General features: G+C 46.5%; 3 protein-coding genes across 10 annotated transcripts in view; 1 reads left to right on the forward strand and 2 right to left on the reverse strand.

The window, feature by feature from the left end:
* Positions 1–4,373, reverse strand: part of LOC123169384 (uncharacterized) — a 6,423-nt gene extending 2,050 nt beyond the window's left edge. Inside the window, exon 1 of the mRNA XM_044587222.1 lies at positions 4,112–4,373. Within this exon, the coding sequence (XP_044443157.1) occupies positions 4,112–4,373 (262 nt within the window). The remainder of the gene's footprint in view (positions 1–4,111) is intronic.
* Positions 4,374–4,691: 318 nt separating this feature from the next.
* On the forward strand, positions 4,692–7,334 carry LOC123169381 (vacuolar protein-sorting-associated protein 33 homolog). 2 transcript variants are annotated; one of them, XM_044587218.1, is made up of 2 exons: positions 4,692–6,576; positions 6,614–7,334. In XM_044587218.1, exons 1-2 carry the CDS (start codon positions 4,766–4,768, stop codon positions 6,747–6,749), a joined length of 1,947 nt encoding a protein of 648 aa, XP_044443153.1. In that variant the 5' UTR covers positions 4,692–4,765; the 3' UTR covers positions 6,750–7,334. The 2 variants fall into 2 exon arrangements, with proteins under 2 accessions (XP_044443153.1, XP_044443152.1); XM_044587217.1 differs by having other exon boundaries at positions 4,692–7,334.
* LOC123169382 (uncharacterized) lies at positions 6,840–15,122 on the reverse strand. Of its 7 annotated transcripts, XM_044587219.1 has the most exons (13): positions 14,625–15,117; positions 14,398–14,537; positions 11,551–11,628; positions 10,500–10,579; positions 9,792–9,876; positions 8,710–9,129; positions 8,211–8,318; positions 8,055–8,122; positions 7,830–7,917; positions 7,674–7,745; positions 7,517–7,570; positions 7,336–7,435; positions 6,840–7,235 (listed from the first exon to the last, which is right to left on the reverse strand). In XM_044587219.1, the coding sequence occupies exons 1-12, from the start codon at positions 15,040–15,042 to the stop codon at positions 7,346–7,348; spliced, it is 1,701 nt and encodes a 566-aa protein (XP_044443154.1). In that variant the 5' UTR covers positions 15,043–15,117; the 3' UTR covers positions 6,840–7,235; positions 7,336–7,345. The 7 variants fall into 7 exon arrangements, 2 of the variants coding, with proteins under 2 accessions (XP_044443154.1, XP_044443155.1); XM_044587220.1 differs by lacking the exon at positions 11,551–11,628 and having other exon boundaries at positions 14,625–15,118; XR_006484781.1 differs by lacking the exon at positions 6,840–7,235 and having other exon boundaries at positions 8,055–8,138; positions 14,625–15,122.
* Between the last annotated feature and the right edge of the window lie 251 nt (positions 15,123–15,373).

Consider the following 15,373-nt stretch of genomic DNA (forward strand, 5'->3'; position numbering starts at 1 on the left):
AATCAACGCACACCACACCACCCGACCAGTTCACGCACGCACACAGCAGCGGCCATGGCGGAACCGCCGCCGCCGCCGCTCCCCCAGCGCATGCCCCTCCTCCCTCTCCCGCTCCCTCAGGCTAACTACTCGTCGAAGGTTCTGCCGCTCCCCCAGCCTTTGTCGAGGCCGAAGGTTCCGCCGCTCCCCGAGCCCCAGCGAATTGAGGCACCGCCGACGGCGCCGCTCCCCCAGCTCCGGCCTCCGCCGCCTCCTGTCGCGGCCCTGCTTCCCTCCCTCCCGTCCTCCGCGGCTTCAACTGCCTTAGCCCAACTAGCAGCGCCGACCTCTCCCGCCGACCATGTCGCGCCGAACCCTAGAATCGGGGATTCCGGCGATGTGGAGAGCGGGTCAGGGATGTCCACGGTCGAGGCCCTCGAAGAGATCATCCCGTAGGTGGGCACACTCGCTGCAGCTCCTCTGCCCCAAATTTCCAAGCTCCATGAGGAGGACGGCGTGGCCGACGAATGCGGCTCCACCTCTCTCTCTGATATTTGTGCTAGGTAATTTTTCAGTCTGTCTATTTTTGCTAAAGTTTTAGATAGGAGCATACAAATATTGACATGGTTTCATCATCCACAGGATGATCCAATCATGTACTTACACAGTAGAGGTGAAGATTTGTGGCGGTGGAACAGAAATCTGTGGGGATTCTACATTTACTTGGGATATTGTTGAGGGTAGTAGCTCAAGCTTGAAGGATCTAGTGGCTTCCATTGCTGGAACTTTTCCACTATTTTCAGTGGAGAATATAATTCTTGAGTACGTTGACTCTATTAGTGGCAACAATATTTGTGTGTCAAATGATGAAGAATGCCTGAAAATGTACGAGTCTTTTCATCAAAATAGAAGCGGTAATCTGATCATCAAACAATCTGACCCAAGTGATAGTGTTGATGTGCATTTTTCTCCATTGAATCAAACACCATCAGTAGCACTGCCTAGTCAAGCAAGCAATGTAAATGATGAAGCTAAAGTATGCCTTATAGATACATATCTTGCAAATCCACATGAAGAATATGAACATGTTGGTGTAGATGAGGAGGACCAATACTCAATTGATAGTGCTGGTTCAGATAGTGATGATGAGCTCGGAGAAAAAAAAGATATACCAAATAGTGAGCATGTAGAGGATAGCAGCGATGACGAGGAGTGGGTTACGGAAGATGCTAGACCAGATGTTATTCCAGAAATAGTGTATGATAAAGAAAACCCACCAATGCATGTTGGTGCAAAGTATCCTAATATTGAAGAGTTTAGGTTGGCAATTGCTACGTATGCCATAAAGAGAGAGTTTGATTTTCAAGTTGACAAAAGTGAGCCTACACGATTCAGGGCTCATTGTCGCGAGTCTAAAGATTGCACATGGAGAATTCATGCTGGGAGGTTGGATGATGGAGAAACTATGGAGGTATATATTTTAGTTAGTTGCATACTCTAGCTGTTATTAGATGGAGTTGACTCTATTTTCTTACCCATTACAATTTACTGCAGGTCAAGGTTCATTTGGAGAAGCACACATGTGCTAGTACAAAGAAAAAAAAGGAGCACCATAATGCTTTAAAGGCATGGGTGTGTGAGAAAGTCATGGACTGGGTTAAAGAAGATCCTAGTGTTCGCCCAAAGGAGTTACAGAGGAGGCTACATGACAAGTACAAGATCGAGATCAATTATACAAAAGTATTCAGGGGCAAAGGGCTAGCAATGGCTAAGTTGTTTGGTGATTGGGATGAGTCTTTTGACAAGCTGTATGCCTGGAAAGCGGAGGTTGAGAAGATGTCTCCTGGAAGCATAGTTGCGATTGACCACATGGAGTATGATCAGAAAAAGTATTTTATACGGATGTTTGTTGGATTGAAGCCTCTTTGCGATGGATTCTTGGCTGGATGCAGACCTTACTTGGCGATAGACAGCACTCATTTGACAGGCAAGTATAGAGGCCAGTTAGCTACTGCTTGTGCTATTGATGGGCACAATTGGCTATACCCTGTAGCATATGGAGTTATTGATGCGGAAACTACTGTAAGTTGGGTGTGGTTTATGGAGAAGCTTCGTGAGGCTATTGGCTCTCCCCCTGGCCTAGCCAAATGTTCAGATGCAGGTAAAGGGATTGACACTGCAATTGAAAAGGTGTTTGAGTATGCAGAACATAGGGAATGCATGCGACACTTGGTTGTGAACTTCAAAAAAAAGTTTCATGGCAAAGTTTTTGATGATCATTTGTGGCCAGCTGCTTATTCGTGGACTCCTCGCGCTTTTGACTATCACATGGCAGCCATAGAGCAGAAAAGGGCTGCTGCGATTACATACTTAAAGAAGTACCACAGCAGGCTATGGTCAAGGAGCAAATATTCATGTTCCTCAAAAGTGGATTATGTGACAAATAATTTGGCCGAGTGTTTCAACAACTGGATCCACAAGCACAAAGGTTTAATGTTGTTTCAGCTCATGGACAAGATCAGGAGGAAGATTACCATTAAGCATGAGAAGAGGAGAAGGGTTGCTAGGAAATTGCAAGGTCGACGTATACTTCCAAGTGTCATGAATGAGCTGAATGAAAAAAGTAGGGGGCTAGACATTGAATATGAGAGAATAGATGACATGATTGCAGAGGTTACCGAGTGTGCTGCGCTGGGTGGCAAGCGCCACATTACTGATCTAGCGAATAGGACATGCACATGCCGGGCGTTTCAAGTCTCTGGGAAGCCTTGCAAACATGCAATCAGCTTTATTACTGGAATTAGGGGAGTCACCATAGCAGATTTTGTTGATGACTATTACAGCGTTGCCAAGTTCACTCCAGCTTATGCCCATGTTCTTCCTGGCCTGACCGACATGTCTCAATGGCCAAGTGTGAACAAAGATTTCATTTTGAATCCCCCAATCCTTAGGAGGGCCCCTGGGAGGCCAAAAGTACAGAGGCATAAAAGTGATGCCGAGAATAGCAAGGGCAAGGGAAATAAAGGCCAGCACCAATGTCCAATTTGCAAGGCCTATGGACATAGATGGCAAAGCTGTAAAGATGCTGCTCCGGAAGCACTAGCTGCCTATGCTGAAGTAGCAAAGCAAAAAAGGTAGTGCTTGCTTCAATATTACTGTTTTTATCATAATCTTGTCCTAATGATGCTAATATGTGAAACTAATGCAGGGACAAAAGAAAGAAAAAACCCATTACAAAGGCTGTTCTTCCATGTTCAATCGAAACTGAAACTGCACTGCCTCTACTTCTATGTCCGAGTGATGCAATTGAAGACAATGTCGCCAAGTCGAAATCATCAAAGACCACCTCTAAATCTACAAGGTATGAAAGCTGCACAATCTTCAATGAAATGTTTCTTTGACAATGTGTAAGTTAGCAACGTATATTCTGCGAGGATCATCATAGTATGTAATCTGATGTTTTAATGTAGATCAAAGGCCATATCTGTTGCGCCTGACAGCCCTGCAATGGGCACTCGAAGCAAGAGGAGTGTTGCACCTGACAGCCCCGCAATGAGCACTCGAAGCAAGAAGAAGCTGAAACTGTGATATTCAGCAAAATTTCACATATTATTTACATATCGCAACTCTTCATGTCTAATTTATCTATAGACTTTGCTTATGTGAACAACCTACTCTCGGTTGTGGTCTTTTGGTAGGAATGGAAACTTGAGTTTACTTATGCATGACTGAATTTGGTGTTTGCTGAATGGTTTCTAAATGATGTGAACTTTGATGAGTATTATTCTGTAGCTGAAGTATATATATGCTGATACTGTTATCTGTGCACTGTTGTTTTGCTGAAATGATGTAATTACAGGCAAAATGCTGTCAGTTTTTTCCTAGATATGATCTCTCATTGTTGCTTATTTGCCACTGAGGGCAAACAAGTCATTTTGGCATATGAAAACTGCGAGGTAACATTGTTCTAACAGCCAGTGGCATACGAGCACTAGAATTCGTTTGTTACTGGTATATGAGCACTGAAGCTTTGTTCGATGGCAAATGAGCAGTTGATGCTTGTCTCAGTGGTATAGAAGTCATTTTCTCAAATATCTAGGGTTAGGAAGAGGAAGTTAATTGTTATACTTACTGGTGTCCTCAAAGGAGCCGAAATAGCCGGACCATCGCTCCTCCCAGCGATGGCGGAACTTGGCAGCCATGTCGGCCTCGTAGTCCTCCTCGCCTGCTTCCACCGCCGTCCTGTCTCTCATCTCCTCCGCTTCGATTGCCTTCCTCCTCGGGTCCCCCGGGTCCATGCCGGAGTTGCTCCTCGGGTGAGCCGCCTCCTCGTGCAGCATCTTCAGCCTCTCACCCTCCCCGGCCCTCGCGGTCTCCTCCCTGATCTCTGCCATCAACCTCTTCAAGGCCGGATCGATCGCCGCCCACGTCCGTAACCGCGAGGATCTAAAACCTAGGCTTCTCACCGCGTACGTTGCGGGGTCGGATAACCAAACTCTTATATAGCCGCACGCCCACACCAACCCTCTCCCTCTCGTAACCCTACGCAAGGCTGAGCGCCGCCACGCCCTACTCCACTCCTCCGCCGGCAGATCCGGCCATCCAAGCCCCTTACCCGCCGTATTCCGTCCCGTCGACGCCCGAGACCCCGCCGCCAGCCAGGAGCAGCGACCTCATCGCTAGGAGATTGAAGCCCACCCCGACGCCATTGACGGCCGAGCCGCCAGCAGCATCCTGAGTTCCTGACGCGACGCCCAAACCGCAAGGTGCCGATCGAGTGGGCCAAATGGCACAGATTCCAAACCTCGATAACGCGCCGCTCAATCTCACTGCCCTCAGGGAGCAGTCACAGAAGGAACTCGTCAGCATAATCAAGAGCATCATGGGGAACAAGTGTCTGGTCATCGATCCGAAGCTCGCGGGCACCCTCTCGCTGATCCTGCACACCTCGGTGCTAAAGGAACATGTCACAGAGCTGCGGATCCTCTCCGCCGACCCTGTGCAGACGGAGTGCCCCAAGGTGGTGTACCTTGTTCGGTCCCAGCTCAGCTTGATGAAATTCGTGGCAAATCAGATCAAGAACGACGAATCCAAGGGCCTCCAGAGGGAATACCACCTCTATTTTGTGCCACGTCGTGTAGTTGCCTGTGAGATGATTCTGGAGGAAGGGAAAGTTCATCAGAAGTTGGCAATAATCGGAGAATATCCCTTGTATCTGGTTCCGTTGGATGAGGATGTCATTTCTTTTGAGCTTGGTGATGATGACTATTCCTCGCAGGAATGTCGCCTTATTGAAGGGGATACGGCGACTTCTGTGTGGCACATTGCAGAAGCTATCCATAGGCTAGAGCTTGCCTTTGGAGTCATCCCCAATGTTAGAGCCAAGGGTGTGGCATCAACCAAAGCTGCCCAGCTGCTCAACCATATGCATCTCCAAGACCCTGTCCACATGGATGACATGGGGATTCCGGAGATAGAGACCGTTATCTTGCTAGATCGAGAGGTGGATATGGTGACACCAATGTGCTCTCAGCTGACGTATGAAGGCCTCTTAGACGAGATGCTGGAAATTCACGACGGATCTGTGCAAGTTGATGCCGGCATCATGGGCGCCCAACAAGATGGGAAAAAGGTCAAGGTTCCACTCAATTCGAGCGATAAGTTGTACAGGGAGATTCGAGACCTCAACTTCCATGTTGTGCTTCGGGTCGTCCACCAAAAGGCAACGTCTATTCAGCAAGATTACGCGCAAGTGAAATCCACGAATACGCAGTCGGTTTCTGAGCTCAAGGACTTTGTGAAAAGGTTACACTCCCTACCGGAGATAACCAGGCATGTTAATTTGGCGCACCATCTGCAATCCTTTGCTGGAAAACCCTTGTTTCATGCCCGAGTAGAGATTGAGCAAAAGATACTGGAGGCGAAGGACTATGATACGTGTTACAAGTACATTGAGGAGATCATACAGAAGCAAGAGCCTATTGAGACTGTGCTTCGCCTTCTGGTGTTATTTTCCCTTACAAATGCTGGGTTGCCGAGGAAGAATTTCGACTACCTGAGGCGGGAGATACTGCACAGTTATGGCTTTGAGCACATGCCCTTGTTGTACAATCTGGAAAAGGCTGGCCTTGTTAAAAGGCGGGAATCGAGGAGTAATTGGGCTGTTATTAGGAGAGCTCTCCAGCTTATAGTTGATATAAAGGATCCTGATTCCCCTGATGATATGTCATACGTCTTTGCTGGATACGCGCCTCTTAGTATTCGCCTTGTTGAGCATGCTATGAGGTCTGGATGGCAATCTATTGAAGAAGTGTTGAAATTATTGCCGGGCCCTCGTCTGGATTTGAAAAGAGGTGTCTCGACCATTAGTGGTTCATCAGAATTGCTACCAGACGGGGCACAGCAGAATACCGACAGGGTTGGCCGTCGCTCCGTTGTTCTGGTTGTGTTTGTTGGTGGCGTAACATTTGCTGAGATTGCCGCGCTTCGATTTCTTGGTGCACAGGAAGGAATGGGCTATGACTTCGTGGTTGCAACAACAAAGGTCATCACTGGCAACACATTACTAAGACCAATTATAGCCAGCAGCAAACAGAGGATGATTTAGTTGTCTTTGCTGTGAATACCCCCTTTTGATTGTACAAAGCATCACAAACCCATGCCCAGGAGGGGATTTTCCTTGTTCAGTTCAGGGCCACTTTTTATTCTGCCACTGGAAATGCTATTGCTTGTGCTCTTGCATTCGAGTCTTGTATTTTCTTGTCAGATAAAGCGTGTAAATTGATAGCTCCTGTACAGACATAGATGCTCCGCAAACATCGATTTGAAGGATCTGCAATTATCTATGGACATGACAAAAATGTGTTGCAATTCAATTTACGCACTTATGTACAGTAACAGTCCCACCGTTCAACACAATGGTGATAAAAGTTACGCGGAGCCATTTACAAGCCAGCATCAGATTCTTTTGCTAACTCCAAGAAACATGCTAAAGTAACTAGCAAACCAAGCCACAGTCCTTAACTGCCCCGAACATCTCATGGCTCTTCAGGGTTTGACATTCTTGTCTCTGTAAGCATCTTTCATTTGTTTCTATCCATAAGTTTGTCCTGGTCTGTACTGTCAAGTGTCTGCTAGAGATCTCGAGTTCTTTGCAATATTCACTTCGATGTTATGGGGGGAATACATGGTTCTAAACAGCAATCAGTTTGTCTTTTGTATCACAATCATCGTCTTCACAAGTCACTGTGCCCAGCCTAGTGGAGTATGGTTTTGTTCTCAGTTTGAAAGTAAAACATGTATATTGAACTGAGATATATGGAAAATGGGAAACAAATTAATGTTCTTCCATATTACCAAAATTTCATCATACACTCTCAGCAGACAATGCTTCCGAAGAATCTGAGCCAAGAAGCCTTTCTGCTTCATCATTAGCCTCAGCTTGTATACGCCATTGCTGAAATGGTTATAGAAGCAAATGTTAGTTCCTCGTAAACGATGTTATGCTCGATACAATTTTGGGCAGAAGGTTTTCCACCTCTTCAAGACTGTCAATCTCCATCAACTGTTCAATTTGTTCTGATATTCTTTCCTGAATTGTAACACTCATTATTAGCTATCTGCCCGGAATTAATCAGAAAAACAAAAACAATGGTAGATTAGGTAGTATACTGTATGCATTGATAGGAACTTACTGCACCGGTTGCTGCTTCAGCAACGATAACGTCAGAGTCCATTTCAACTTCAATTTCAATCATAGAACATAACTGCAATGCCATATTCAACATTTTATTTCAGCCAGATCACATGAGAAATGTACACAGATTTATATTTACAGTCTCTTGTATTACTTTTGCGTAACTTTCCATCAGCTCAATCTTTGCCAACAGCGTAGTTTCCAAGCTTTTTCGTACCCTCTTCACTCTACCACGTCGAGCACTGCAAATTAGTTTGTACAATGCTCAATTCTCTTCATAAAACACTGCAGTAGAACATGAAACTATTGTAATAAAACAGTGCTTTTTAAGTAAATTAAACCGGTATGATAGAAAACATGCAACGTCTGTAAAAATTACCGATATGATGGTTCGCCTACTGCTAATATCTTGTTCTCCAACTGACACATTCTTGCAAGCATCCACACCTTCGATGGAATAATTCTGGACACTATGCTTTTCAAAACTTTACGTTTAGCAGAAGATTTACTGGTTACAGAGATTAAACAGACAAACCTCTTTTTCAACAAGCCGTTTCAGATCCTTAAGACGACTTTGAAGCATGTCATATTGAGATAAGAGTTTCTGCTGTACAGCAACTATGTCTACCGCCTTTTGCGGAAGCTGGACAAACACAAGAGTTAAATCATGCAGAATAGATAATACACACCACAGTTTCTAATTCGAGACTAGTCACTGCGTTTATCTCCAAAAAACATTACTCAACACCAAAAATAATTTGAAGTTGATAGTATGGTTGAGAACATGATTAGAATTATCATCGCCATCAGCAATGCTAACGAAATGGGTAGTATTGCCAACAAGTACTGGCAAGATCAGGTGGAGCTAATCCATCAATAAAGCAAGATGGAACGGTCTAATTTAATAGTAAACAAATTTATCGATGATACATGACTAGATCTTTACCTACCTGCTCAGAGTGTCTGTACTTTGTTTCATTTCTTTAATGAAAGAAACACCCTAGATGTTTTTGCTACATGGAATTCAAACATACCTTTCGTGTCTCTGGCAGGATCACTTGATTTAGTGTTGTTCCTACAGCAGCCGATGCAATGGCAGTTGCTGTAATTAGTCTAGGGAGACTTGGATCAATGAATGCAGAAACAGCATCTCCAGAAGCAAGCAAAGCAACAGCACCAACAACTAGATAAGGACTAAGAAACAATGGTCCTGCATTCTTTGATGGCACTCTTAGCAACTTTGAGATCTCTCCACTGACATGGTTAGTGAGGCACATGGGTTCTCCTGGACTAAACCCTTTTGAGCGTGCCGCAATCTTGAGGGGGCCCATCTGACGATAAGCATTGGCTGGGGCAGCCAAGGAAATGGTCACTCTTTCTCCTCCTTGAGCAGGCAGTTCCACGGTCTTGGTAGCAAATCTATGTGTGCGGGCTGTTCCTGAGGGTGTCCGGATCTGCAACACAAATGACAGATAAATATATCAGTAATCAGAAACTGAAACCAAATTGACATAAGCTGTTAACAGTATTGTGCATAGATTGTAAGGATGATATCATCCATGAAAGGCTGAGCTGAAGCCCCAGCATGCTGCCCACAAAATTCCGTACGCCAATCAATATTCAATGAGAAATGGCAGTTAGATCTTGACTGTCGAATTTAGCAGCACTTAAGAATTGGGCAACATTGGGTATATGGCATAATGGACTGTTTACTACAGAGTTGATAGTTGCCAACTCTTTACGACCAAATTTGGTCATGCTGACTTGACTGACAAGTGTTTGGTTATTTTCCCATAGCTATGACAAGATATGTTCATGTTGTTGATGTGGGGCTTAAAACAAATACTGGTATCAGTTTGTCATTGGTGGTAGCATCATGTTGATAATTTTGTACTGCCTCATCATCTTTACATTTCAAACATTCTTGCCTCAATCTTAACAGAAAATGTGATGAAATCTACTTCCATTCAGTTCACCATATACTTTTACATAATATACAAGGCCCTAAGGCATTTTCACGTGTCACGAAGAACAAGGTAAAACTCCACCTAAAGTAAATAGCATCAACATATAAACAGACTAATTTCTAATATGCATTTTTGAAAAGGGAAGCTACCACGATAGAGTGAACGGCAGCTGGAAGATCATCTTTCATCACATTTATAAATTGCAAGGCCTTCTCAAAAGCTGAAATATCCATGCTGCGTTCGGCAGGAGAAGATCCTTAGAGAAATAATATTAGAAGCGACATCAAGTATGGTAACTGCTGGAAAACTGAAATGAAGCACTAAAATTTGTATTGTGAGATAACAGTAAAACAACAGAAACCAACCAATTTACATAATGCAAAGGAGTACGCAGAGGATGAATAACCATTGGAAGGCCCATAAATCACCCCTGTTATAGAGTTTCATTGAAGAACAATGTGTAGTTATAAAACATTTAAGTTTGATGTCTAAACGTTTCGGCATCCTGGAAAGCAACATTTGTGGGAACAATATTGAACCACCCTGCAAACCAATTACTAGAGCAACATTGAGTTGCCCATCACACCACCCCCAGAAAGACATGAAAAAAGTATCAGCCAGACCATAACCGGATCACTGATTCAGCTCAACATTTTAAATGACTCGTTATGATTCAATCCTAATTAAGGTATCAAGTATCTCTAAAGTTCTAGCACCTAGCAAAAAAGACACATGTTTACAAGAATGTTGCTGGCAAAGGCTCTTATTAGTTGCTTTTGAAGAATAGTGATCATAATCCATATCTAAAAGCCTAAAAGGACACTAAATTATAATAAACAACATTATCAGTCACTAACCTCACTTCTTCTGACTCGATGCTTGTAACGTCTCCAGAAAATAGTTCATATTGGTACCGGCACTTCGAACAAGAAACCACCTGAAGGGCATCCAACTAAAAACCATAACGAAATTTGCAATTCAAAGCATCCAACTAAAAATATTCCAGGTTTTATGTTCATGTTGTTGATCTGCCATGAGTTTGAGGGGTGGAAGGCATTAGACATGTATATAGTTGTTCGTAGTTCCCCATTGTGAAGGGGTTTCCTGCTTATTAACACACTTGCATATGTATATACATATGTAACATATCTGCCAAATGGCCTCCTACAGATACAAGCACTATTGATGAAAGCAAGAACATGGGGCGAGGTAGGTGGTGGTGTGTTGAAAGATGAGCTGTGGAGAAGTTTGGGGGCAGCCAGCAACGTGCAAGAGGGATGTGTATGCCCCACCATGGAGATTGGCGATGGTAAGAGACGCGAGCGTGGGGGGGGGGGAGGGGGTCATTGTGAAAAGTGGTAAGAGGGTTATGTCAACTGGTTTTGGTAGGCAGGAGAGTACAATAATTGGTTCCTGTTTTAGAGGTGAAGTAGAGAATATATAAAACTTGAGAATTGAGAGGGTTAACTGTTAAGAATACATTTCCTATATAAGATTATCAAAATGTCCTGCTGAAGTGCTTATAAGTTATAGCAATGTGCGACCATAAAGAGCAAAACTATTTACTAAAGCATCCATTGTCACTAAACCCCAGTGAGGGGCAGAATTACAAAATAAGACCCACCTACAAGAATTACAATTTGCATGTGGATCTACAAGCATTTATATTCCTAGACTCTCCCTTCTGTGTTCCTACCTACTGGCGACAGCATGTTGGTTCATGTGCTAACAATATCTAACAGCTACCCGTCCCATTGTTTCCCTCTTATTCTTCCAAGTCACATTTGTCTCGCATCTCATGATATATCCAGCTGGAGAAAATCGTTTAGAAGTTCATGTTTTGCAAGCTAATGAGTAGTATTCGGTATGTGAGGGATATGTAAAGCAAGTACTTCTGCAACATCGAACCTGAGTTCCATGCTGAGGCTGCGCGACAGCAATTGCCACCATGCAGGTTGGACAGCGAACAGTTATGCCAAACGGGACCTGCAGTAGCTACTAGTTTTAATGTGCACAAGATATATTCCATTCACTAAGGCACCCATATGTCAATATTGGATATTCAATTTTCACCAAAACTATCAAATTTCTAAGATATTCAGAACTACTGGCATTGTTGTGGCAATGGGCAATCTTGTAATGTTAATACTGCCAAACTGCTCAAAATTAGACTGCATAGAAAAGATTGTAAATACAATTCAATATAGTAATATTTTTTCTACTCTGTTAATATTCGAAGGAGATATATTCGAGACATATTAAGTCATGCAACATGCAAAGTTTGATACGTTGGCTCCCAAACAAAGATAACCATAGGAGAAGAAGGTGGTCCTGGATAAATTGGGATATTTAGAATGTTCATGAGCTGATTTCACTTGCTATGCCCTCCAAACAAAGGTGTGCCTTCTGCAAATCGCCAGATGGCCGCACCTACGAGTACTTGACCTTGCAAATGTCAAACTTGATCCCATGTGTTTTATAATATGCTAACTAGCTTAATTCCTTCTTTGTTGCCGTTCGGTCCAAGGTGGGAAAAAAGAAAGTAGTGCCATACATAAATGGTTTCCCAATGAATCCTTTGTCAAATAAACACTTCTGAAGTACATTTAGGGCATCTCCAACACCGACTTTCAAATCGCCCGCATACGTCCGGACCGCGCTGTCTGGACCGTGGAAGCCATCCAACGCGGGTCTGTACTGGTCCGGAGGGCGGTCCGAACGCACTTTCTCCCGCAAACCGGAGACAAACGTGGGGCGGCTTTGTGGGCGTCCGGACCGCTGCCACGCCCGCGTCTGACCACCATGGCCCACCCAAACCCCCTCCCTCGCCCGCGCACGCTTCCTGCCCGAAACGGTCAGCGCCGCTCCAGAGCGTCAGTGCCGCATTCATGCCCGCCCAGAGCGGACGCGACCTCTCATTGGCGCTGGCATTGAAGCGGCGTGCCGGCTGAGAGAGTGCTGCCCTCGCCGCTTCCCGGTGCAAGCAACTGCTCCGCGTTCAAACGACAAGATGGCCGTTCGCCCGTTCGTCTGCCGCCCACATTAATGACACGCGGTTGCCGAGGCGACTCCTCCGACGCCAACCGTCAATCCCTCTGCCGCCCACCATTGCCGCCTCGCCCGCTATATAAACTGCAGCCCCTGCCATAGCCGCATTCATCCTCCTCTGGTCCCTTTCTCCTTTCCGCACCACGCCCACCATGTCCTCCTCGCGCTCCAAAGCCCTCTGGGACAGCCTCTCGTCTGACCAGAAGAAGGAGATGGCCGCCAACCAGCCGGAGACCGACGACGTCCCAATGGAGGACGAGGCCGAGGTCGAGCCGGCGCCACCATCCTCGCCCGTGCCACCCTCGCCGGTGCATTGCACCAAGACCATCGGCGAGGCCCATGCCCATTACATGGACATGGTGCGGGAGGAGCGATTCCGGGAGGCACAAGCCGACGCCGCCTACAACCACCAGCTCCTCCAGGAGCACCGGCAGGCGGAGGAGCAGATCGCACCGGCAGGACGATCGTGCCGGACGCCAACGTGGCGGAGCAGAAAGCGTTGCTCGACTCGTACGCTCCGCCTGCGAGATCCGCCTCAACCGCTTGCGGTACCGCCAGCGTCAGGCGGAACTGGAGGCCATCTACAAGGAGTTCGACGAGGCGCGGTGTGGGGCAAATCCGACGATGAGGAGCCACCCTCAGCACCCGTGCCCTGCCGCCACGACCATGAAGCCGGCACGTTTGTGGGCGCCGTTGGCAGCGAGGAAGAGTAATGCATGGTAGGTCGCCGCCACTTGGGTCCCAAGAAGGCCACCGCCCCTCCCCTCCCGTTGAAGCCAAGCTTGGTGGGCTGAGCATCATCGGCCGGTTAGTCGTTTGGCAGCGACGTGGAGACGGACAGCTTCACTTCCCGGGGCTCCGGAGGTGGAAGTTACGGAGGCGGAGCTGGAGAGCGCCGAGGCAGAATTGGAGAAGGTGAAGCTTCAGTTCACGGGGCTCATGGTCGGACATGGGGAACGGGTGCCGGCGATCATTTAGTAGGTTTAGAATAGAAGTATCTCTGAAATTATACCTCCAGAGTGGGACGAGCTCCGCTATTAGTTGAAGTATGTCCGAAATGTAATGAATTTCGTCATGTTTATATGAAATCTGCCTTGTTTGCATGAATCTCTTCCGGTTTATATCAAAATCCGCCGTGTTTGCACGAATTTTGTCAGTTTGGTTCAAAAAGTTGTTGAAATGTATGTGGGCAACGTTGGATGGCCGCCTCCCGCATCCGTGTCCGCAGACTGGTTCCTCCCTGTCCGCGGACGGATGCAGGAGGAAATTTGCGGGTCGCTGTTGGAGATGCCCTTATTGCTATCTGTTAAATTTACTATTTGCAATTTCTTGGTAGATATTATTCGTATCTTGATGGAAATGCTACGAAAATGGCATGGCAAGATGATTTTTCTGGGAATCATTTTGTATTGCACTTATTCATATCCAAAGTCACAAATTAAGATGATTGGAGTTGTAAATTAAGTCTAGATAGAATTAAACTGAAAAGCTGGAAAAAGAAGAAAGTAAGCACTGAGATAGATAGCAGCCAGATATTTCGTGTTGTGCGAGGTGTCTATCTATCATTAAAAGGTTGAACAAAGGGTTTTTAAAACTACAACTTCATGGGTCAGAAATCAAAATGATACTTGCACAAGCATCATGCTACAGATGACATAGGCACACGACCATTGCTCTGGCACATGAGTTCCTAACACGAAACCTCACCTCCTCTGCAGAAGATACACCCGCACGGGACACATAGTCGACTATCCTGATAGCATCAGAAACGCGCAGAGCCGCCGCCAATCGCTGGACTAGCAACGCGTAGGTCCGCGCGTCCGGCCTTGCCCAGCTCCAGCGCCCTACTGCAAACTCAGAGTTGGACACCGGACTCAGCAGCACTCAAGCAACTCGTGAATGGATGATATAGCAGAAGAGCAAGGCGAGCTCACCTCGCGCCAGGCCGGAGCGCATCGCGTCGAAGACGGAGAGCGCGAGATCGACGTTGCCCCGGTCAAGCGCTGCCGCTACTATCGCGTTGCAGTCGGACGAGTCGAGAGACGCTTTCGAGCCGGAGCCGGCCCCGCCTCCCAGCGACTCCGCAACAATGTCCAGCGCTCGGTCCGCGTCCTCTGCCCCGGAGACTCTCCTGAGGAGGTCTGCGTCGAGCGAACTGTCGCCCGGCGCTTCTGACGAGCCGGCGCCATCGCCGGCTGCCGCGGAGCTGGCCCTCTGCAGGGAGGGCCAGCGGGAGGACGGTGGGAAGAGGAAAGAGAAGCCGGTGTTGGTGGCGCACGCGAGCGGCGGGGGATTGAGGGGGCGCGGCGGATGGTGGACTGCGGGCGCGGGTGGGAGGAAGGCGAGCGCCATGGCCGCGTGGTCTCAGAGGGAAAACATCGAGCACATGTCGCGCCCGTTTTGTTGTGGATGAGGCGCGGGTGGTGGAACTGGAACGGAACGGCTGCACACGGACACGGCGATCCCTATTTCGCGCGTAGCGCGAGTAAGAGACTGGCCCGGCCCAGCGCTTGGCAGGCCAGAGCGTCGTTTTTCTTTACTTTATTTTTTTGCTTTCTTTTTAGAATTTTATTTATATTTGCAAATATTCTTAATACATAGACTACAAAAAATTACATAAAATATTATGAAAATGCTAATCATGCATTTGAAAAATGTTAAATGTGTATAGAATTTTTTTTAC

Source organism: Triticum aestivum, chromosome 7D, assembly GCF_018294505.1.
Source record: "Triticum aestivum cultivar Chinese Spring chromosome 7D, IWGSC CS RefSeq v2.1, whole genome shotgun sequence".
Lineage (NCBI taxonomy): Eukaryota > Viridiplantae > Streptophyta > Magnoliopsida > Poales > Poaceae > Triticum > Triticum aestivum.